Source organism: Ptychodera flava, chromosome 7, assembly GCF_041260155.1.
Source record: "Ptychodera flava strain L36383 chromosome 7, AS_Pfla_20210202, whole genome shotgun sequence".
Lineage (NCBI taxonomy): Eukaryota > Metazoa > Hemichordata > Enteropneusta > Ptychoderidae > Ptychodera > Ptychodera flava.
Genome location: NC_091934.1, coordinates 18,149,750 through 18,174,442, shown reverse-complemented (window position 1 = coordinate 18,174,442; position 24,693 = coordinate 18,149,750). Strand labels below are relative to the sequence as shown.

The 24,693-nt window shown below is 36.3% G+C and overlaps 1 protein-coding gene across 3 annotated transcripts; it reads right to left on the bottom strand.

The window, feature by feature from the left end:
• Nucleotides 1-8,470: 8,470 nt before the first annotated feature.
• On the bottom strand, nucleotides 8,471-24,650 carry LOC139136926 (uncharacterized). 3 transcript variants are annotated; one of them, XM_070704785.1, is made up of 10 exons: nucleotides 24,429-24,650; nucleotides 17,847-18,021; nucleotides 17,427-17,578; nucleotides 16,985-17,111; nucleotides 16,726-16,783; nucleotides 14,886-15,005; nucleotides 13,106-13,192; nucleotides 12,575-12,719; nucleotides 10,951-11,095; nucleotides 8,471-10,247 (listed from the first exon to the last, which is right to left on the bottom strand). In XM_070704785.1, exons 1-5 carry the CDS (start codon nucleotides 24,516-24,518, stop codon nucleotides 16,746-16,748), a joined length of 582 nt encoding a protein of 193 aa, XP_070560886.1. In that variant the 5' UTR covers nucleotides 24,519-24,650; the 3' UTR covers nucleotides 8,471-10,247; nucleotides 10,951-11,095; nucleotides 12,575-12,719; nucleotides 13,106-13,192; nucleotides 14,886-15,005; nucleotides 16,726-16,745. The 3 variants fall into 3 exon arrangements, with proteins under 3 accessions (XP_070560886.1, XP_070560887.1, XP_070560888.1); XM_070704786.1 differs by lacking the exon at nucleotides 10,951-11,095; XM_070704787.1 differs by lacking the exons at nucleotides 8,471-10,247; nucleotides 10,951-11,095; nucleotides 14,886-15,005 and having other exon boundaries at nucleotides 12,571-12,719.
• Between the last annotated feature and the right edge of the window lie 43 nt (nucleotides 24,651-24,693).

Here is a 24,693-nt window from a genome sequence, read left to right as displayed (position 1 = left end):
GCTAATAGAAATTGTCGCTTTACATTAGTTCACATATGTTTTTAAGTCACGTTGTCATCGAAAAGATATGGGTGCACCGCTTTTTACTGAACAACGTCATCGCGTATGTCTTTTTGCCATGGGAACGATTGTATCTACGGTAAAATTAAAAGTATTCATCAGACGATCATCTCTAAATCTTGCTGTGGTGGGAAGTGGACTTTTTTTACCAACAATGCATTTCAATATCATGCAGTGTGAAACCCTTAGCACAAGCAAAAGCTAAGCTAGAATTGTTACTACTGCAATGTTACATTTAGTTTCAGATGGGCTGAAGAACCCTTGGTCAATTTACGCACGTCACGGTCACAAATAAACTTATTTGAAAGGGAAATGTTCACATCCTATGCCATAGTTTTGTCTGGCAACATTTCTATAAGCAGTAGTTATGGCTACTCGTAAGGAAATCTGATCTATAAGCTGTATAAGGAGACATACCGTTCTCAAAATAACCTTATCAATGTTGTGTAGATCAATATAATACAATTTTCAAAGCTCACGGCCTTATTCATTTCCGGGAGACAGCGGAATCATACACATTTTTCTCAAATTTTGACAGCTTCTCTCCCCTACGATACAGTTACGGTAGAACGCGCCCCGAGGTAAGATATTAGGAGTGAGAAAGAAAAACTTTCACCGTCTTAGTTTTTTGAAAATGTTATTTTTCTCCATAGAGTTAACACAAGGATGGTTGTCACTTTGAATTTCAAATCTCGGTAAATCTTGGCTAAACTGATTTGCACGGTGATCTCGGATTTTTATTCTTGATTTTGAAAGTGAATGATTGAAAGATTCCCTGAGGAAAATTTGAGCGAAATTTTAAGTCTTTTACTTTCGAGGCGCATACTACCCTAACTTATCGGTTTGTTGTTTTGTGCTAGTTCGCAACTTTACAAACGGCGCCTGGCGTTAGCGCGTATGTGTATTACATACGATATGCTAGCCTGGTTCCCTGCCCACTTTCTTCGACATGATAAAAGAAATAAATGCACAGTCATGACCTTTTATTCTTTCTCTCGATGGTTTCATTTATCGTATCTAAAACCGTGGTCGAATATATGCATGGTCACACATTGACTCAGTATATTTCACCATGTCAAACAATATAAGAAGTACCTCATATCAACCATGTTGTCCCTTTCAGGAACCTTGACTTACGGGAGGCATGGGTTTTGATGGAACGTTGTTGTATATGTCAATGTCATTAAAAAATCACGCGTCACCGATAAAATGATAGTACTTTGTCCTTATATACTTCCGGCAAACGCCGAAAACCGAAACCTTTTTTGTAAAGATTGATATATTTCGTTTTCTGATACTCTGTTTAACGATGATATATAGATTAAGCATGCGTAGTGCAGTGTAGACCAATTCAATTTATTTGCATGCAGAAATGCAAGAAGTACATTTAACACGATTGGAACTAATTTGGGATAATCGGATGGAGAAGTAAGGTCGTTTTCACTTGCAAATGTAAGCTCATCTGGTTTTCTTTTTAAGTTACACACTTGTTTTTTATGAGTAATTTGTAATATTGCAACATTCAGCTATATGGCACCTAACACTTTTGAGAAATTTGAAAAATATGAAGATCCAATTATCCCAAATTAGTTCCAATCGTGTTATTTGTAATGTAGTCATTTTCTTGTAACTTTTACAAATGAAAACCCCGGAAGGAGAAGCGACACTTACAAATTTATCTTGAAAATTGCGTAACGATGCAATGACTAAATATTAGCTTCTTTTAGAATAAAAATCGGGGGTGGGGGAAGGTCAAATTTTGGTACAAGACAAACATATTTCCAAACATCTACGGACACTTCAATAATTCAAAATAGCCGAATTCATGCGTTTACTATAAAGGAAAAACTAAATTTTCGATTTTCCGCAAAAGAATAAACCGGTAAAGAGTTTATCAACTCCATAAACTTCAATCCCTACAAGTGATAGACCAAAATAGTATGTAAAAGTTGAAGAGTCCGCATGTCTCCCCGAAGCACATTTATCCGAGTCCTCCATGTGTTGATAACTGCACACAAGCATCTTAACCCTTCAAGTGCCAAAGCCAATTTTGTATAAGAATATAACGCAGACAATTTCTTTTCAAATTCAGTTTTTTTTCAGATTTTGCCCATAATTTTGATAAATTACTGTAGACACTGAAAAGTTAAGTGCATTTGATCCAAAATTATCAAAAACGTGCGGAAAAAATGGGAAAAAATGGTAAAATGTTTCACTGTGGTGATAATTTTGGTCCAGTGGGAAAAGTTACTGCGCTCAAAGGGTTAATGGCAGGAAAAGATCGAATGAAATGCACTTACCGAAGCATTGTATATTGCATAGTCCTAGAGCAAGAAGACAGACAACTGTAAATCCTGTGATTGTCTTGAACTCCATGCTTGAAGGATGGCGACTCCACATGACACAGAACGTCGGCGATTTTTATACCCTTTGCCGATGTGTCTGGTAGCCAATGTTTTTTAAGCGTCAGGGTTGGCAGCAAATGGAAATAAAACATTTTTGGTTTAAAACATGCCGTTTACAAAAAAAGCATCTGGATAAGGGTCACCTTAGCACTCGAACACCGCTCATCCACCCACCAAATCCCCAAACTGCTATAATGTCATGATGACTACAAATGTTTCTCTCGTGTGGAGTCAAAACCGACTTGGCAAGACAGAAAGGTCACGTCGGGGATTTGTGGCTTGATGATAATACGAAAATACAGGATAATGCATCCGTTTGATGCGATCTATAATTTGACATTTATTTATCCAGAAACGTGTGACTTAAAACAAGGCTCGATTGTTCGGTGTTTTTCGTTACGCCGCCAACAAGGCCGGGAACGATTTCTTATCTCGCGTAAGTATCGACTGTCCCGACGCCCTATATAGTGTTTGTGTGTGTGTGTGTGTGTGTGTGTGTGTGTGTGTGTGTGTGTTCGAAACAATAGGCCCGGGACTGTTTGAATTCGCGTTAAGGTAGTACGCGCCTCAAAAGTGAAAGACTTAAACTTTTGCTCAAACTTTCCACAACGAAACTTTAGACGATACTGTTACCACGTCAAATCAGGGGCCACAATGCAAAGTTTCGCACTGCAGACACAAATACTGATTTTTGAAATTCAAAATGGTCACGATCCCAGTGTTAACTCCATGGGGAAAGACAAAATGTTCGATTTTCGAAACAACTCAGACAGTGAAAATTGTTATTACTCCAAGAGCTTCAAAAATGAACCACCAACAAGTGTTCGATCAGAAAAGAATTGTGAATATTTAAGCGTCAGGTTATCTGTCCCCGAGGTGCATTCTACCTTAAGCTGACCAGTTCTGAACTGAAGTTGGCCAGGCACCAAATGAGGACAGCGTGCAATATGGTGTTTTCAAAAGTATGGTTGGGATATTGAATGGTCAACGTTATAAAATTCTCTGTAAAGTCATTTCATCCGAGGCCATAAAGTTCTTGACATTCAGGAAGTAGATAATGTATGGAGTTCAAAACCCACGTGCATCCAACAAGACAAATGAATGGCTAAAATCAAGTTCATGACAACCAATGAAAAACTACAAGTCAGTGCACATATGTATCGGAAAGGCATAGAAAAATTTTATTGAAGGCAGTCATCATTTTACAATTAATCACTACTTTACATAAAATACATTTTGATATTCATTGGAGGCTGATTTTAATCACATATATTACAAATACATGAAAGCACAGTTTTGATGCATCGAGAGAAAACTATTTTGTTTTAAGAAATAGGCTGTACTGTATGTTGAAGAACAGTGGCTGTGATACTATTCTGACAGTTTATCTTTGAAACCGTATCATAAATTTCAGTTTGTGAGTCACCATGCGAGTAACCATGGTAACATCAGAATTTGATACCTTGTTTATTTTTCAGCCCAAGTGACATTTCTTTGGAAACATTGCCTCTGTCGGTTTTTTGCTAACATGATTTTTCAGCCTACAAATCAACTCTTTAACCACCATGGTTTGATCAGATCCTATTAAAAGTTTGACCTGTACACACGAAAATGGGGTGAGGCGATTAAACTTCTCTGTAGTGAATACATTCCTTTTGAAAACCACAGTGGAAAATCATCCAATATTTCCCAATACTTCAAACTAAAATTACCACCATCTCTGTGTTCACGCTATGGAGAAACATCATCAAATTTACCATTCTCACAAAGATAAGCTGGAGAAAACTGTATTTACTCCATGAGATTAAAATAAGTCTTGCACAAGTTGTAGACCAAAATATCTGTTTGTGAGGCGCATTCTGCCATAAAACTAGAATATTGAAATATATCTTTCATCCTGGTCATAGGTCAGGAAATGTGTATCACTGTGACATTTGCAAAATTATGCAAACAGAAAAAAAAATCATTTTTTTGCTGCACAATGTTGTATATTTTGCATATATCACATATCTCAGCATTATACAATCTCATGGATACAATATTAGCTGACCAATGAGTGTAATACTTGGATACACATCTGTGAGAATGTACTGAATTGTGCAGACATGAGTAATAAATTGAATACATGGCATTTGTAACTTGGATAGCAGCTTACAGCTGATGGATAATTTAACACTATAGATCTACTCACTGACGCCTTATTGATTGGCATAATATTCAACTATTTTGAATAAAACGTTATGAAAAGATTACACAGACCATCCATTGTTGTCATTTGAGGGTGAACTGAATCCTGAAATCTGATGCATGTGTGTTGTGACAAACAAAGGCAAGTTCTGTTTTGTCTAGATTGTGTAAAACTAGGGAGAGTTAAGCAACAAGCCTCATAGTTTTTGAAAAAAAGGAAAAACAAACCACTTTCTCTGACTAGCCTGAAGCATACAGACTTAAGCTGGTAAAAATCTTTACAAAGAAACAAACAATTTCAAGAGTTCAACGACATCCTGTACTTGTGGGAAAATCACTCAGAGAATTCACTTGGAGATTAACAAACCAAATTATTATATTATTGCTCATCCCTAATTTTGTACAAAACTTTTTCTAAAATTACACTATCAATAGCTATACAATATTTTGAATGAGTAATCAGAACTGAAATATACAGAAAAGCTGCAGATCACGTCTGCTTTGTAACTCCCATAATGTACAACTATTCACTTCCACTGCCATAAACCACAAGCCTCTTCACATCAACAGCCGCACCAGTTACCACAGTTCCTTGAATTTTGCCAAGGTTGATTAACCCTTTGAGAGCCAAAATCAATTTTTGTCTCCTTTTATAAAATGTAATCCACTCAAATTTTTTTCAGATTTTTGCCAAAATTTTGATAAAAAACTGTTCCAAATGAAATATGATATCTGTTTGGTTCAATATTATCAAAAAAATTTGAGAAAATTTCATAATGATTTGTAAAATGTTGCACAAAAATTTTGGAGGGAAAAATTACAGCACTCAAAGAGTCAAATGGACATAAAGCTCTGGCTTGTGAAAATGTTCTCTCTGTAAAAATTGGCGTTTTCCTGACTCAGCCAATAATGTCAGTGATAACAGTGACCTTTGACCCCAACCTGAAAAAATACTGAACTCAATAAAGCTACAGGTACAGATTTTAAAATATTGATGCTACAAATCTTTTGCTTATTCTGTGTACCTGAAAGAGGGCTATCTCTGAACAATATTCATGCAAAACCAAACAAAACCTTTTTCATTTTGTGACCACTAGATATAATTATGCCATATGTACCACAGTTTACTTGCATCGAAGCGCGCGCGTACTACCGGTATTTGCACTGCAGTGCAAATACCAAAAACATTATTCCATACCTGCATGCAAATGAATAGAACAGCGCGTGATCCTTCTTTCAATGTGTGTCGCGTAAACTATTTAAAATGTGTTCGCTTGTTTTTAGTTCCTTTGATTTCTCGATAAAATAAACAGGGGGAAACATATGTAATAATAACAGAACCCCATGGCGAGCGAGCAAGCTTGCCGTACCTGGGGTATTTGCACTCGTGTTTGCGTCGAATCCGGCTGTCCTTTCACTCGCTGCGCTCGTGAAAGCACGACCGCCGGATCCCCCGCAAACACTCGTGCAAATACCGCTGGTACGGCGCGCTTGCACTCTCTCGCCATGGGTTCTGTCATATTATGCCATGACTTTGTAAAACTACATAAACTCTGACTTTTGATGCATTTTTGAAGTATTTTTTCTGTCACTCCAAAAGAGTTTCTAAATTGTGTGGAAATGCCTTGTATTCAACCTCTGGTGTAAATTCCATTGTCATTGTTGATAACTGATTATTTAGTCTGAACTATATATTGTAGATCAGTGCATTTTATTAAATTGGCAAGGCTAGTACTGTATATTTCAATATGCATTTTGGAAAAGAAACGCCTATTTGTTTTGAAGTACGAAAGAAATAAAAATAATAAAATATTTCAAACAGGTTCCAGCTACATCCCCTTTAAGAGACAATAGCCTTTCAGCTGCAGTGGTGTTGTAAGCTTCAAATTTAAATAAATGTCTTCTACTATCGCTCATGGACAGTTTTGCAGTGTACATGTGAAAGAGTCATTCCAATAGTATAACACTTAACATATCTGTCCCTAAGGCATATTCTCAAGTAAATTTCTATCATTTGAATGGACAGATATATCATTAAGCATTTTTAAGGTAATATGCACCTCGAAAGTGAAAGACTTAAACTTTTGCTCAAACTTTCCTAAATGGGTACTTCGAACCATTCTCTTACCAAATCAACAATAAATATCGGGGGTCAACATGCAAAGTTTGGAACTAGCGAAACAAATTGCCCAACATTTTGCGGTATTTGAAATTCAAAAGGGCCACCATCACTGCGTTAACTCTATGGGGGAAAAATTAAACTTCAGATTTTCGAAAAACTAAGGCAGCGAAAGTTTTTGTTTCATCAAGAGCTTTAAAATGAGCCCCAACAAGTGGTAGATCAGAAACGAAATGTAGAAATTTCTGAGTCCAAATATCTGTCCCCGAAGTGCATTCTACCTTAAAACATGCTGATAGAGAGGGTAACACAAAGCTTTTGAGGAAAGTTACCTTTTTGACATTCACAACTTGTTCACTTATCCTAACCATATCCCAGACCCTGGCCAAAATTGGTGGATGGAAGGGAAATGCATGATGGGTAATACATATATGTCCAGGAGACTGGTATTGCAATGCTTTAGGAAACATACACTTCAGCCTTGCTTTATAAGCAGAAATGTGGAGCTAGAGATGAACTGCTTTTTTGTATCTGTGAGAAATAAACACATATGCTATACGAGATAACCACTTCTCTGGCAAACTTAAAACAATAGAATAAAGTACACTGAGATTATACTTGACATTGGTCCTATCAATTCCATCAGTCATTACTATTGGGCAAATGCCATGTGCAGCAACTCACAAGGTTATAGCCAATTGGTAGCTTGTAAATATTAACCACAACTTAAGGAGTCTGACACTAACACTATTGTGAATCTGATTGGCTGTTTTGAAATGACCTAATGATGTCTGAGATGTTCATCCAACCAATAAGCTATGAGCTCATTAATAAAGCTTGCTAAGTATTATCTGAGCCATGGTTCTGAGAAGATATTCACGTATTTCCAAAATACTTAAAACATATTACCGCTGATATGAATATTATTAAGCTAATGATGGCACAAGACCACTAATTAATTTGCCATAGGCCACCACAGTAGCGTTGAGTGCAATATTGCATTTTAAAACATTCAGTGGCATGAATTCTATTGACAGGTGTTAGGTCAATGTCAGCTTGACTACTGATGAATTTCTCGTGTGGGCAAGTCCACAGAAAATTTGAGATAGCCATGAAAATAGCGCCCTCAGTGGTGTTTAAACAAAATTAAGGCTCTTTGTTATGATTTCTCAGGGCCTTAGAACTCCTCATATTACCACTGAATGCTTCAGCCATCATTCACAACAATCTGCATTTTGATTCAGGCAGAAAAATATCTTTACAAAAATACTTGACATTAAAGTACAAACCAAACAAGCATCCATGCAGGTATCAAAACTTACAGGTCTGCACTATTTTTCATCCAAACTATCTTCGGAAGTGAATTAGTGGTCTTGTGCCTGATGCAAAATTTGTCATTGTGATGAGATGTACAGTAATATTTATAGTACAAGAATGCAAATTTAGATTGTCAGTCACAAAAAACATGAAATATTCATGTGCTAGGGTAAGACATTTCATCAACATAGGTAGACATAATTCCTTAATAGTAACATTTCTGAATATAGCAAATTAATCCTTAAATTTTCTGGGAACATTCCCAACTCATGTACAATCTATTGACACTGATATTGGCATTTGTAATCTATAGAAAGACATGAAAATATGAACTGGAAGCAAAAAACAGCACAGTACATTTGCAATTAAGTCTTTGTATATAGTATCAAAATATTCTTTATCACTTGCTTCTGATTTAATTACAATCAATCTCCGTTTTCTCATTTACAATGTCAATATTCAACAGTGCTTTTGCCAATGGCCTCATTATAAAAAAGTAAAGCACTTCGAGAAAGCATTTCTTCCTGATATGTATAAATCTGATTGACCAAAAAAATGTCTTTCATTTGTCTTTCTGCTACTGGTCCCAGTCACCCTCTTTATACACGTACAAACTGACCTTTATGCTGTAGGGGAGGTCAGTGTACACATTGAACAAGATCTGTTTAGTCTGGTTTCAGGCTTGATTTGGCCACTGACTGTACTGTGTTTTAAACACAGATCAGGTATAGGCTGAAATCTTGACCAAAACGGTGGCTCAGTCACAACATACTATCTCATGACACAGTTGCAATCTGTAAAAAGTCATGCTTATGAAATCAAATCTTTAGCTTCCTGAAAAAGAATTTAAAGGAATCAACATGTTTTTTGAAGTATTGAATCAAATGCACAGAATAGATGGCGTATGCCAGATCACACAGCAGAGCACAGTCGAGACAGAGCTGGCATCAAGCTTGAAACCAGAGGGTAGACCACAGACCTTTGAGAGTCGAGGAACAATGAAAAAACACAGATATACATTTAAAACCAAATATCTGCGTCTTTACGCATTTTTCTTCAATAAGATATCATGCAGTTTTAATACTCCACACTATAGCTCTGACTTATGTCCATGTAGCGATATGACTGCGTCAATATTGACATGTGTCCGCCCTGAAGTCACACAGAAACATGGGACAAAGTTCACATTCTAACCACCATTTAAAGCCCCAGTAATGATAACTTTCGATGATTTTTTTCATTATTTTTATTTTATAAATCAATTGCAACTTCTTATTCAGCTCCCCAAAGAATATTGATACAACCACTATTTAGCTTGTCAACTTATCGTTCAAATGTGTAAAATGCGTTTTTATTGTTTACATTTGAAATGTAGTCTGGACCAGAAGTCACTTTTCAACAATAATAATGCAGTTTACAACCATAGGGGCTGAGTTGACAAGCTGGATACTGTGTATATCAACATTCTTTGGAGAGAAGAACAAGGAATTATTGTTTACCTTCAAAATAAAAATGGTGAAATTATCATCAAAAGTTAGCAGCACTGGGGCTTTAAATATGAATATCCTGCCAGTACTGTGTTTTATAGCTGCCATGTACCTGAAACCGTAAACTTTATTGCAGCATTGGCCTGTGAATGCAGAATGGTCAATTTATTACCCAGCTTGAGTGTTATTTCACAGAGATGGCATATAATGACCAATTTTGTAAATAAAGCTGTATGTACATGTAGTGTTGGCCATATTGTTGGATATGGCCAATCTGTATTGTACATCAATATTAAACCATATATTGATTTAACAAGTCTAACACCATGGCCTCAGGCAGACACATGTACAACAGCATGACATAACATTGGTTTGGAAATAATTCCATGAAAAATACTGAGTAAAGATGCAGATATTTGGCTTTTAAACTCTTCATGAACTAATTTTGTGACCTTTATCAATATAGTCAGTATACAATGATCATTGTTTAAAAATACATTCAATTACTATAATACCATGTCCCAATTTTCTTTCATTTTTTATTTTAATACTGGCTACGCTCCTTAAAACTTGACTAACTTTCTTTGGTTTGGTTACCTTCTTCCGAGGTTTGAGGCTCTATGGCAACAACCAAAGATCCTGTGTCATCTTTCTTAAAAGATGCCGTGTAAACTGAGAAGAGAGGAATTGCAAGAGATCAGTGATCAAATAAGTTTTCATCTCCAGAAGAGAGATATAAAAAGGACAAAAAAGTATACAACAAAATCTCTGAACACTGGGAGAAAAGTAATGGAAGGTGTCCATATTTTGTTTCCATAGCAACAGTGCATACAATAGCAAAAGGGCAGAGTGGGCAGCCATTTTGAAAATTAAAACATTGTTAGTTTGAAATGAAGCTGTACCTTATGCATAATAAGTATTCTGTAAAATGATATTAAGGCTGGCTATTAATACAGTAGCGTTTCATAGCGTAGAACGAGCAAGAGCAATGGCTGAGATATTCTAAGACTGTTTGATATCTTACAGAATTTTAAAGTTTATTTGCTGTTATGTTTCAAAATTTGTCGGCTGTCATCAAGTTACATGAACAGCCTGGCAAACGCAGCTAATGAAATGGTAAATTGGGCAATGAAACCATGTAAAAAACAAGAAAAAGCATATACATACATACATACATACATAGATACATACATACATACATACATACGTACATACATATACATACATAGATACATACGTACATAGATACATATGTACATACATACATATCGGTAAATGTACATACATACAGTATATACATACATACATATAATTTACAAATGCATCTAAAACATGGTGCCTGGGTGACTTTCTTTTAACTACATTCTTAACTTACACGATTGAAAAATAAAAAAAACTGAGCTATTAGTTTGTGTCTCATCCGTATGGGCTATCATCAGCACTGTTGTATGTAACAGGTTTGCCGTCTTCGTCATCGGGTAAAATTCTTGTTTCTTCTCCATTCTTACGGCTGCCGAAAGCTGTGTGGTGTGAGCATGATGGGAAGAGATTTGGAAAGGACAAGAGAAAGGAGACAGACAGTGGTGAAATTAAAATTTGGATTGAAATAGTTAATGCAAAGATGATCCATGCAGAGGGAAGTCAGATATTTTACACTCCCACTACCTGCAACTTTTGGCGTGTTTTCCCAGTGTATTAGTTTCATCTGTAAAATGCTGTTTATTGTTCTACTCTCCAGTCATGTAACACTGCAAAGTATGGCAACTTGTAAACACAGCCTTGTATTTGCATTTCGTCCAATATTATTGTTGACAATTGGGTTTGTTGGTAATACTATTCATTCCTCTAATATGATACAGCATACCATACATATTGCACATTTTTTGATAAGACTATGCTATATATTTTTTACTTTACTAACATACTATTACTTCAAGGAGAACAATACATAAAAATCGCTTGTTAAAAAGTCCAAAAATAATGAATTACAGCAAGGGTACTCCATCCTAGGGATCAAGTTTGTTCTAGTTTGTAAGAGGATTATAGATGTGTCATAGCCTTTCTTTTTACATTTAGATTGTAATCTAGTAAGTAAATTTCCTGTCAAGACAATCAGACACCTGACACAGGTTTTTAAAACAGCATCAAAAGTTGCAACTATGTGCTTTCAAATTTATCACCAATGCAGCTTTGTTTTTTGTTAGTTTGGCAAGCATGGTTTGATTGTTTGGTATTTCTATTCTGTGCTCTAAATAGAGGCAAAGCATGAATTCTAATGGTGATGATGATGTACATGTACGCTTGAGAGCAAGACTCCTTCAGAACAAAATGTTCAACCAGCTAACGCCATGCAGAGAGTTGTGCAAGTGAAAAAATAACCATGAAGAATTTAAGAAACAAAATATCAACACTCAAAGATATTTCACATCACTTGTTTGATGTGAAACACACAAAGATGACACATCACTTGTTTGATGTCACCATGCTCAAAATGCTGACACATATATATTCACATGGTACGATGACTGAATGGGTTGATGACATCATAGCGAACATAAGAATACTTTTTTTTCAGTGTATTTTGCATTTTTATTTTAGTCATTCACAAAATGTTTCATACTGGAGATCAGCTTTCAACAATTTTGCAAACGTTATCATACTTAAGTTCTTTGACCTGTAGACCACAAGGCATGGATATTGTGTGGACATAGTCTAAAGTTAGCCTCTTCAGCTTTTGAACTCCTGACCCTGCTTGATGACCTATGACATTATCTGGAGATTTACTGCCAAATAGGTATACAAAGGGTCAACATGACTGGATAGTTTGGCAGAAAGCAAGATAATTCAGGATAGTACATCAAGCCAAAGAGGAATAAACTGATCTGTCTGAAAGATGCCTTTGAGATAATTCTTCTAGGTATGGCTTTGCAAATGTCCCCATTACATTTCTACCTCAACTACAGAAGGGACCTCATTTTCAGTGTTTTATTTGCACAAACCTTTTTCTTTCAGTCCTTTCCCAAAGTTCAGATAAATCTTGTGCATTGTGACAACGAGGGTCACCCTGACAACCAGGGCTGCTGCAGCACAGATTACAGTCACAACAGCCAAGTACACACCATCTTTGGGCCAGTGTATACCAAGCTGTACAAAAATAGGAAACAGAAGAATTGATTACAGAATAATTTGACAAAAGCAAATCTTACATTCACTTTAAATTTCAAATAAATATACTGTATCTTAAATAACAAGTAAAAAGTTTAGTGCTCACACAAGGATTAACTTAAACTGTGGTTTGGAAACACAGAAAGTCTTTTGATATTCAAATTTTGAGAAGCAATTCAAATGCACATTTTCAGTTGAGGAATGGACCGTCCTTTTCTTCATGACATGTATTTTTGAATCTACTCATAGTTGCATATACAGTATAGAGACTGTTTTAATAGTCAGCTGTCCAATTTTCATGTATGTTTGTGACACTAAAGATCTCTCTTGTATGCTTTATGAAAGTGTTACTGTCCAATACTTACATCGACCATCTTGTAAACGATGTACGCTGGCTCAAGCACACTGGTCGCTATGAAGATCCACACTAGAACCTTCTTTTCAAAGCGCATCTAGAGTTGAGAGGAAGAACAAGATAAGTAAATGTATGAGATATGTTTACAATATCATACTTATGATGTGTATGGTAGGCTAAGGTTGTGTGCATGAGGTAATGCATGTACTGGATAAGCTATAAATATGTCAAGTATGTTACTAACAAGACATACCGGTATGCTGCTATATCTTGTTCATAAGACTTTCCCAAGTTTTCTGTATTGAGGCAATAAACCACATCCAGCTACAGCACACCACAAGATTTTGACCAGTTCACACCGTATATGCACAAGCGACAACAAGTGTATATATGGAGTGAACTGGTCAAATTGAGTGGTATACCCCTAGCTGAGGTGTTTTTTGCTATTATATCATAATATTAAATTGAAAGTCTGGCATGTCAAAAAGTCAAAAAGGGAATTTCTCTCCAGCTCCAGAGCTTGTGACTGTTCCAACCATGCTATATTGCAAATGCAGCACAGTTATTTTAATGTCTTGACCAATCAGATAGCAGTATTTGTGCCATCAATGCACTGGTATGATATAATTAAGCAATAACGTACCCTCTCCAGCCCTTAATGGAATCAAGCAGACTTTGCACTCCATAATGTATATATTGAAAATATTTGTCTTTGTATGATGTTAGTTAATTGTTCATGCACTGTCATGATCCCTGTATCGGTATCTGTAATTTGTATTGGTAAATTGTTCTTGCTTTAGAAGCCAAGATGATAAAAATTAAGAGATAGATAAAGGAATCAACTCAAATTGCCAAATGTTGGGATATGGATAACCTTAAGTACACATCCCAATATAATATGGTGGATTAATTGATTTCTAAGATTGTCCTTCATCTTGAATGCTAAAGCAGGAACATAAATGATTTAAGGTAGAACGCAAATCAGGGACCGATATTCAGACTCTTAAACTTTTTCAATTCTTTTCTGATCTTCAACTTGTGGGGGTCATTTTAAAGCTCTCAGCGTAAGAAAACTTATCATCAGCTTAGTTTTTTGAAAATCAAAAATTTTATTTTTTCTCCATTGAGTTAACCACAGGGATAGTGGCCATGTTGAATTTCAAATATCAGTAAATCTTCAGTAATTGTTTCTCTATTTCGAAAGTTTGCATGGTGACCCCCGATTTTTTATTCTTGATTTTGAAAGAGGATGATTGAAATATTCCTGAAGAAAGTTTTAGCCAAAGTTTAAGTCTTTCACTTTCGAGGCGCATACTACTTTAAAAACATGACAAGAGTTCTCTAGAGTCATGAGAATACCCGATAAATAACATACTCAGCTGAAAAAGGACGATCCTTCAACCATAAAATTTTATTCATTTCAAATTATTAGCTATCTTGTGATGGACTAGTGTGCAAACATCAATGAGGTTTGAACAGTTTGCAGTAATGTGTTCCTGTCGTTGAGGGCGCTGTGTCATGTTGAATACGGATGAAGTTAAAAAAAAGAAGTATTTGAAGTATTTTAGTTTATGATGAATTACGATTCATTTCTGATGAAATTTAAATCCCCATTATCAACAGGACATGACTTAACGATTTCTCTGAATTTCAGTTTGAGATTGGCTGACCAAAATTATCACAGGGAAATGGGTTCGAGAGTATTAGGAATATCCAAGAGAGTCATGTGAATGAATAATCTACAAAAGTACTGTAATATTCCAGTATCATGCCATCTAGTTCTGACTTACAGCAATGTAGCCCAGGATGACCCATGCTATAGAGTAGACCATGCCAGTAATTAGAAGAACCAGTTCCACTGTAGTTGTTCTATGGGTTTCATCAGCCACTACTAACACAAATATACTGATCTGTCAATATTCAATGAAAGATACACACCAAGTTACATTTTCACATAGGTTAACAGTGTTAAGTACAGTGTTGCTTGAACTGAGACAAATTTCTTTAGGAAGAATGTGCCTCAGGGACAGATATTTTGACTTCCAATTTTCTACAACACTCTTCTGATCGATTGTTTGTGGGGGCTCATTTTAAAACTCTCAGAGTAAGAAAGACTTCACTGACTTAGATTTTCTAAAATTTTAAATTTTCATTATTACATGTACCCACAGAGTTAACACAGGGAAGGCAGCCATTTAGAAAATTAAATATAAATAATTGTTGGACAAGTTTTATCTCTGGAGATAAAATTTGCACAGACTCCTGATTTTATGCTTGATTTGGTTAGAGTATAAGTTGAAAGTTTCATCAATTAAAGTTTGAGAAAAAGTTAAGGTCTTTCAATTTTGAGGCGAGTAATACCTTAGTGACAACTTCATTAGAACTTCAAAACTGAAAGGGCCACTTGGACTGCTCACATGTCTGATCCCCAAAAAAGCAGGTACTCAACAACAAATTAAACTGCGCATGCTCAGGAGTAAAGCTCCTTAGCTAAGTGAAAGTTATCACTTAGTCATATAGCATATATCTACCATTGTAATCTTCCTTGTGTTGAGGGTAAGAAAGTAACAAGAAAATTCGCCCTACGATAGGCAGGCAAACTAAAAGTGTAACAGGATTCTTGTTAACATCATTTCTGTTTCGCAATCCAGACATCATGGACAAAAGCCATAAAGATTGACCATTCAATAATGCTAACGGTGAGACTTGAATTTATCGCATTGAAAGAGCAATACATTGCTGTAGGGCAAGAAGATCCACTTAGCAGTACAAGTTCATGTTCATCTGCAGCTACTTTCTTGCGTGTTCTATGCCAGGGTATCATGGACATGGATGCTGCCATGCATTGCAACAATTATTCTTCACACAACTGCAATGAACTTGACAGAAAACAGGACACCAAAAAAAAGGAGTTTAGATGTGTCTTCAGTTCAGAAGCTAAGACACCAGGTCTCCCTAGTCTCCCTTCAAGCACCAGTCTGATTAAGAGTATTACGACATACATTACAATCTTTTTACTAGTCATCTGTTTACATGCATTGACATGTACAGTAGAAGCAAAAACTGCTTCTACTGTCCATGGTGCTGGCTAGCAGGGTTTATATCTCAAAAATCTTCACATGTAAACAGGACTGTAATACTCAGCAAGAAAATAACCCTCTTAAGTTCTTTCATCTGTACATGGTTTAGACCTTCCATTGAAAACAATGGGGCTAGACCAATGGACATTATGACAATTGACAGGGATACCGGTGGTTATTCTGACTAAAACATTGTTCCACTTCGTTATTTACTTTCGTTTTTTAATGTATTTTTTATAAATTTTCTCTAAATGACATTCAGCTGCTTTGCAGGATTTGGATCTTTGTCATTCCAAAGATACAATGTATTGGAGTTGTTTCTTATTCCCCTGAAAGCTGATTCTTAGCTCATGGTTTGACATACAGCTAAAATTTCAAGGACACTTTTCAACACTTTGTAAATGTTTGGCATTTGAATGATTGTTCAAATAATTTTCATACATTTATGTAGCTTTATAGCTCCCTTGAACCTAAATTGAATTGCACAGCATAGTTCCTAACTGTGTACACTGAAATCTTAAAACAAAAACAAAATTTGCAAACATCTTACCGCAAACTGAAAGTCAAACTTCAATAGGCTTCAAAGAAGAACATCAAGCTACACATATCTGAAAACAAATTGGAATCTGTTTTTAGCATTGCTGAGGTGGTAATAATTTGCTGAAAGTACATGTATTTACAACTGACAAACTTACTCTATCATACATGTAGTTTGAGCTTATGATCATCCCATGTCGAAAATGAGAGTATACACACTAATATTTTTAAAGTTCCATTGGAACTATAATACGAGACTTAAGATTATTTACCTTGAAGTTCAGTGTTAGCCCCAACTGTTCTGAAGATGAGATTCCGTGATTCATAATACTGTTTTGTCAACTTAATTCCAAGGACAATGTTCAATGGACCTAAGGCAATGACCAGGACAAGTCTTGCCTACAAATGGAGAGGCAAAAGTATAATATATGCACAATGTATTTGACATAAATTCTAACATTTTGTGAATAACCTCATATTGTGTTAATTTCTCCCTGGAAAAGACAGACACACACAACACACACTCTGGTAGAGATAGACATGTAAAATTACCTCATTTTATCACCAAAAAAATGGATACGGATCACTGTACGTACCAACAAATCACACATTTTCATTTATGTAGGTTTCACTGGAAGCCAACAAGCCTTTGCCATTATGTAAAATGGCACAACTGTAGCAGAAGCATGGTGTAAATATAATATAAACACTTACCGTTTTCACTGCATCAATCTGACCTTCCTGGAAAGTTCCCGCATAGTTGGTGATACAGTAAATGATAATGATACTGACAGCAATGATGAAGACTGCCAACTCATAGGCTCTTTCCCTGAAGACGCCATCAAGGGTGTAGTAAATAATAAACACTGTCAACAAAAACATGGAAAAAGCAAGTACAGCAATTAATTGAATAGAGACGAAATGTATTCCAGACGCATCCAAATGTCTGGAAGCAGATGCCATGTATAGTTACCAAGCTTGCAGAATGGATTTATTGTGTGCAACAGTTTAATATTTTCCTCGATCCGTAATGAAAAAGTTCAAATTCATGGAGAGTACATCATTGTTAAAGAGGCAAATCAAACAACAGCCATGCACTGCAGGGCCCATCGCAGCAGGCTACAGAAAACTTACCAGAGTTGATTAATATCAGCACAGCAAATGTAATATCAATATAATAATTCTCATCATGTATTTGTGCAATCCTGATGATTCTCTCGATGGTGAGACCAATGGTTGCCAAAAGACCAACCAATGAACTCACCAGAAATATAATCTCCCAGCAGTCAAGGTCAGAAAAATTTCTTCTCTGTGAAATAAAATACAGAGTTTGAAAAAATAGTTAATTTGTTTGTTTATTCATGTATCTATTTGTGTATAATACGGTATGTTCCCTACCTTTGTTCATTTCTTTCCAAATACCACAATATGGAAATCAACAAATATGAAAATGAACGAGACTACTGGTAGCTCTGTACATTTATCTAATTTATGGTAGAATGTGACTCTGGGACAGATATTCAAACTCAAATTTTTAAAATACTTTGTCTTGTCTACCACTTGTGCTGGTTCATTTTGAAGTACTTGGAGAACATGTAAGTAAAGTTTTCATCACCTTGGTGATTTTTAATATAAATTCTCATTTTTCTCCATAGACTTAACACAGGTATCATCTGGTGGACATTTTGAATTTCAATTCAAAGAACTGGTAAATTTGTTTCAATAAGTTTAAGCATCAAAATTTGCACTGTTACCCCTGTGATGTTTATTCTTGATTTGGGAAGGACATAGTTGAAAGTTTCCTCAAGGAAAGTTTGAACAAAAGTTGAAATCTTTCATTTTTTGAGGTGCATACTACCTTAAGTTGTAACTGAGAATATGTGATCAGTTGTCTGTGACTTGTCGCTAACACTGTTCATGGTTTGAATTCAATTTTTTTGTGTGCCCATTATTTTTACCATTGTTGTGCATATGACTTGTGTGCCACAATCAATCAATATATCGTGGGTTTATTGCCCCAAGTTACATGCTGAGTGATTAAGTTTCTTCAAAAGGTCTCTTGACTCTTTGATCCCTGACCTTCTAGTGACCTTTGACATCAAGCAGAGACTCTCAAGGTGCAAGGAATAAATCTTTGTGTAATCAATTTGAAATTTATTCACACTATTGACAGCCAATTGTGCCATTTTGGGCGACTGACTTCCCTATAAGTTATACGTGTGACACTGATATGGTGTGTGTCAACACAGCCTGTTATGAACCTTTGGCTCTTGCATGGTCACACAACAATCCGCAACAGTCTACATGTAGCTGTTACAACACTCACTCACCATAAATAACGGTACACTCACCATAAATACCGGTACTTTACATAATGACTGTCATTATCGATTATCATTTCACATTGTCATGACAATTCTCAGCACTCAATATGTAAGGTACATGCAGCATTATGTGTACATATTACAATACAGCTTGGTGCAAGTTATTGCCAACGTGCACAGTATCAGCACACTCTGCATGTTATAAATAATACAGCTGTATATTTTGATCACAACTGAACATGCAACACCACCCTGCTCTTAGAGTCTTAGTGGCTTGGACTGGCAATATCTTCACATTTTAAATGTTTCGTTGAATAATGAAATTTACCAACAACTTGAAATCTGTGGGTTATAAAACACAGAACTTTGATCCATATACCGGTATGAAGCTACCTGTGGCTAAGTGCACAATCTTTCACATTGAAGCAAAGGGTGGTGTGAAATACTGAAGACCTGAACAGGGCCATACTATGATCCTAAAATGTAAAAGCATACAGTAACGTCTATGATAAAAGGAGGAAGTTGGATAGGATGATGGCCTGGAAGGATGACTTGGCAAATATTATTGACAAACTACACTGTATTGCCTATCACTGTGAGTATACTGGGAATTGTGAATGGTGATGCAAAACTGGAAAAGCATATCATGCTCATGCAAAAAAGAGCCATGCTATTTCAAGCCCTGCAACAGTACATATACTACCATCACCACTTAACAGTACAATACTATTTTCAACCAAGTTTTCTGAAGGTGTGGCTGAACTTGCTGTTGGATTTCTCCCCTGCAAGTAAGCCCTCTGCGCTAATTTGATGTACCACAGATTTGTGGAGAGTTCCCTTGAACTCCGAGAATGTTTAGATCATGGAGGTAGTAGTACACTGGTCAAGGTTAACTCAAGGAATATTTCAAGAAACAGTAAAATTGACTTTTGACCTTTAGAAGTTGAGGGCATATACTGGCTTCAACAGTATATTCATTGTGCTTATATCATTTAGTAGAATTTTCTGCTAATGCAAGGTCAAAGGTCACTGATAAAACACAATCATTTGCCTCTGTAGTATCTGTACATCATACAATGCAAGCATAGTCAAATGTACCTTAGCGTCGTAAACAAACAAGTTGGCTCTTGAAGCAAATGGTGTATTTGCATAAAGTGAAAGAATAGCTAGTATTTTATAAATGACTCTATTGTCAATTTGGGAACACTCAGATATGGTACATAAAGAATAATTAACCACTGTGTATGGAACATATCACTTGGTGTTGATGTAATGGAAACATAATCACCAAGTCGAATGCATCAGCATGTCACCAAAATTTTGTCTTCAGTGAAATCGATCAGTGTTTTCAATCCAGAACTGCATGCAATACACCCCTGATGTTCTTGGCCAGTTTCCAACCAAAGTATAGTTTTACTTTCAGTATGCTTTCATATCATTGTCTGCTCTATAATTCATCCATCATGTGATTTTGAAATTGAAATGTTACAGTCTTACAATAATGTTTTCATCATGAATGCAATTTAGCATTAGTACGCTGGCAATATCTGATAACCTGATAGTTTACACATGTGTATGGAAGTAAATCTAAATCTATAAGAGTATTGTATTACATGGAAGACAGATGTGGATGTAGAAAATAGCCGGCAGCTGGCAAAAACAATTAGCTGTCACTAAAATTTGCCGGCTGTGAAAATTTAGTTTTAGTAGAAAAATCAGGACATTTTGCACAAACTTTATGTACACATACATTTGTAACCGTCTGTGCTTTGATTTTTGCCACCTGTAGGCAAAATTTTCTACATCCCTGTCAGTCATATGCTCTAGCAATGCCTATAGTCACAGCATTGGATGTGGTGTAATTGTGATATCTTTATCCGGTTGTTGTGTGATGTAAACCACTTCCTGCTGTATCTGACTTTTGAGAACAGGGAAAAACAGTGATCCATAAAGGAAAACCCTCTCATGTCATTATTCCGCTACTTTCACTATATTACTGACCATACCCTACACATACCTGTCCTTTGATACAACAAAAATTGTATTTGTGTGTGTCATGGATGGCACATGCATTCAGAAAATAGAGAGAAAAAAATTGCAGGGTCATCAGTGCATAGTTTGGACAATCAGAATTTCATGGTGGAAAAACTATGGAATGAAATTTTTGAATGTTGAGGGCACTGATCTATATTATCTCAGTTTAGTTTCACTTTCCTTTCATCTGCAAGTGCCTAACTCCTCATGCATTCATGCACATGTCATGAAATCTTACAGTCAGGGACTGGTCTTTCACGATGTGAATGTAACAATGGAAGGCCGTTAGAGCAATGTTAATAGAGGAAGCCTCTTTCATCACAATTGTGATAGATTGGAAATAAATTATTCATGTTTGATGACATTTTTTCAATTTTGTCACATGCCAGATGCTCATACCAGACACGCCATACACAAAGCTTATTTGACTGATGGCATAAAAATCACAGATTTATGATCAAAGAGTACCAGTATTTTTCACAATCACCATGGCAACATGTCTAGTTCAGTAATTACGCCTTTCAAATTAGACAGTTTCTCCTGAAAAATTGCCGGTCATATGGTAACTCCTGCTATTCATATATTTTCTTAACAGCTAACATACAAAACCCATTGATATTGCTCTGACTTACAATATCTGTACAACCATCATGACAACTGGTTTGCCCTTCTCATTCTTGACATTTCAGAACTCTATAAGTCAGAAATACCTTGGTGTCAACCATGTACTGTACTTGTAATGTGTAAGATTTTCTTGCAACTGCCTTGGGTCATTGGTATATCAATGTAGGGTAGCTTTATATTACAGAACAGAACAAAGCTTGGAGAGGACACATACATATACATAAGATATGAGAACATTGAAAGGTGTCACTATACATAAAATGGGAACTAACCAAAAGAACTGACATGTAACTAAACCACTTGTGGAGCTAAGACTTTATGCTACTGTACTTGACAAAATTGGTTCCATCAAAATGCTGCTCTACATATCATATGGATCACATTCATGTTTGCTTTGTCACCGAGACTATAAAATATGACAGCAAGTACTTCGCAACTGCACCGCACACAATACAAATGCTATCGAATACATGTACCGGTAAACAGCATTTGACATAAACAATAAGGTGGTCGGTTAGGGTAGAACTACCGGGTATATGTATAAAAAGCACAAAAGTTGCTCAGTTAAACTTATATGATTTGACGTTGTACACGCAAAAAAAATACTTCGTGATATTGTGCTAGGGAGTATCTAGCTGTAGGTCCATAGCTGTGGTGTTTTTTACGACTTTTATCCCTCCAGTTACAGCTGTGGTGGACATTTCAAAATTTGTAAAAGTCAAAATCAGCCTGTGAAAGGTAGGAGTATCGTCTGAAAACACCACAGCTATGGACCCATGCACAACTAGGGAGTATTCTATGCGACTTCTCCTATAAGACCAATAGAGCTGCTTCAATACGCGATTTCCTTGTCGGCCAATCGTTCTCTTTCTTCAATGCCGTTGTCAATTGCGTTTATATTCACTAAAATAGTAGAAAATGACATTTTAAAACCAAAACATCGAAAAAGAATGGTTTTAATTCAACTTGTCGGTAACTTATCGGTCCTTGTCGGTCTATTGTCGGTCCTTGTCGGTGTTTAGTATGTCCGCATGTTTTCAAAGGTTCCGCAACTTGGGTCAAATGGATAAAAAATGGATAAAAATTATTGACCCCGAGCTGTCGATATGATTCTACAACATTACACAGTTACTTTACCCCATTAAAGTTGTACCCATGACAGCAAAAAAGTGGGCATCAACTTGTCTGAAACAAGAAACGGACAACGTAGCTTAGCTCGGTTCTGAAGGTATTCGAGTAGGGTCGCGGGTCGAGGGGTGTCAATAGCCATATAGGGCAGCTCCTGGCTATTGACACCCGGGTGTCAATAGACACTCCGATTAGAGGGAAACATGGACACGACTGTTGTTTTATCCTAGGGCATTGTCACACATGGTACATCTGGTTATCTGAAGAAAATCCTGGGGACTGGTAGTAACTTTCACAAATACATGTGGTTGAATAAAGGTGGTGTGCTTAGACCATGGATGTACAAAAACTAGTACATCCATGCTTACACGAAAGAGAATGGGGCAGATCTCTTCCTCTCCACTATCTAGTCAAGTCAGCAACCTTCCTCCTTCACTGAATGAGTGGGTTGGGTGCATCGTGACAATATGTCACACATTTTGCCAACAGGTCCCTTATATACTGCTAGTTTCCTGCACTCTGTAATTTTATGTAAAATAAAGTAAGCCTTTATTGAAATCGTATCCCAGTTGGGATCTTGATCATAAAGTACAATAAAGGTTTTGCAAAAACAACAATGAAAGAGTATATATAATATATATATAAATATAAATATCTATACATGAGGTCAACATATTAAAGGTTCATAAATAGTTTACTTTGTATTTTTCATTTTGTCTTGTCTGAGTTTAAAACATGTATGTATGTATTTTCCCAATTCACATAGTGATGCTTTATCTGTCCTTGAAAAGATGCTTACAAGGTCTTGTGTGCCTCTGAATGCGTTTTTACAAATGTTTAGTTTACTGAAAAAAACATGTCTAATGTCTGTGTATCCTTTGCAATGAAAAAGAAAATGTATCTCATCTTCTACTTGTTTGTTTGGCAATTGGGCATGCTCTGTCTATGACATCAAGGTTTCTATATCTACCTGTTTCTATGTGTAGTATGTGTGCACTAATGCGAAACTTGCACAGGGCTGATCTGTGATCTGGGTTTTTTATAACATGAAGGTAGCTTTCGAGAGAGAAATCTTTTTTCAACTCTCTGTATGTGCGAAGTTTATTTTATGTTGCCCTTGTCTGGTATCATCATGAATCAATTCAAAATGACTTGGGCAGTTCATTTTGCATCACAGGGTCAACTGTTTCAATGCCTCGATGGTAGATACAATAAGACTATGATTACATGAAAAATTATATGTAACGAAACTGCACAGCTACTGTAGTTCCGACAGTGATTAACGATTACATATACCAGTGTATACTATGTATCATACAATAATCACCCGTATACATATGGTCGACCGTGCGCTGACATGCAAGACCGATCATTTACGCACCAATGATGTTGTAAACTTCAAGTGATACTTGTAATCTCAGATTCTGTTATGGTATAGATGCATATGGCACGGCGGAAAGGTAGACTCGCATCGGCCGACTAAAACTGTAGTTTCGCAATGGTTTTTGTAGACTGAGATACGTGTTTGACAAGAACATAGTCCCTCTGTGCAAGAGAGACCGTAACTCGGAAGTAGAAATGAGCTACACATGCATAGTACACTAACCTTGCCGAAGTAAGAATCGGTCGTCGCCACCCTGGGTGTCACCCCTAAATCGGCGAAAGTGATATTCTGGTCACCAGATGACTCTGCCATTTTAGTTGGGTTATTTTACAGTAATTCCATTACATATTGACCAAATTATACCGAAGAATATGAAACGGTAGTGGCTAAATATGACACTTCCGCGTGAGCTGGTGAGCCCACACAGTACCTCCTCCGTCATGTGACTGTAGCATGACCTAAAGTGACCTGACAAAGGTCATAAATA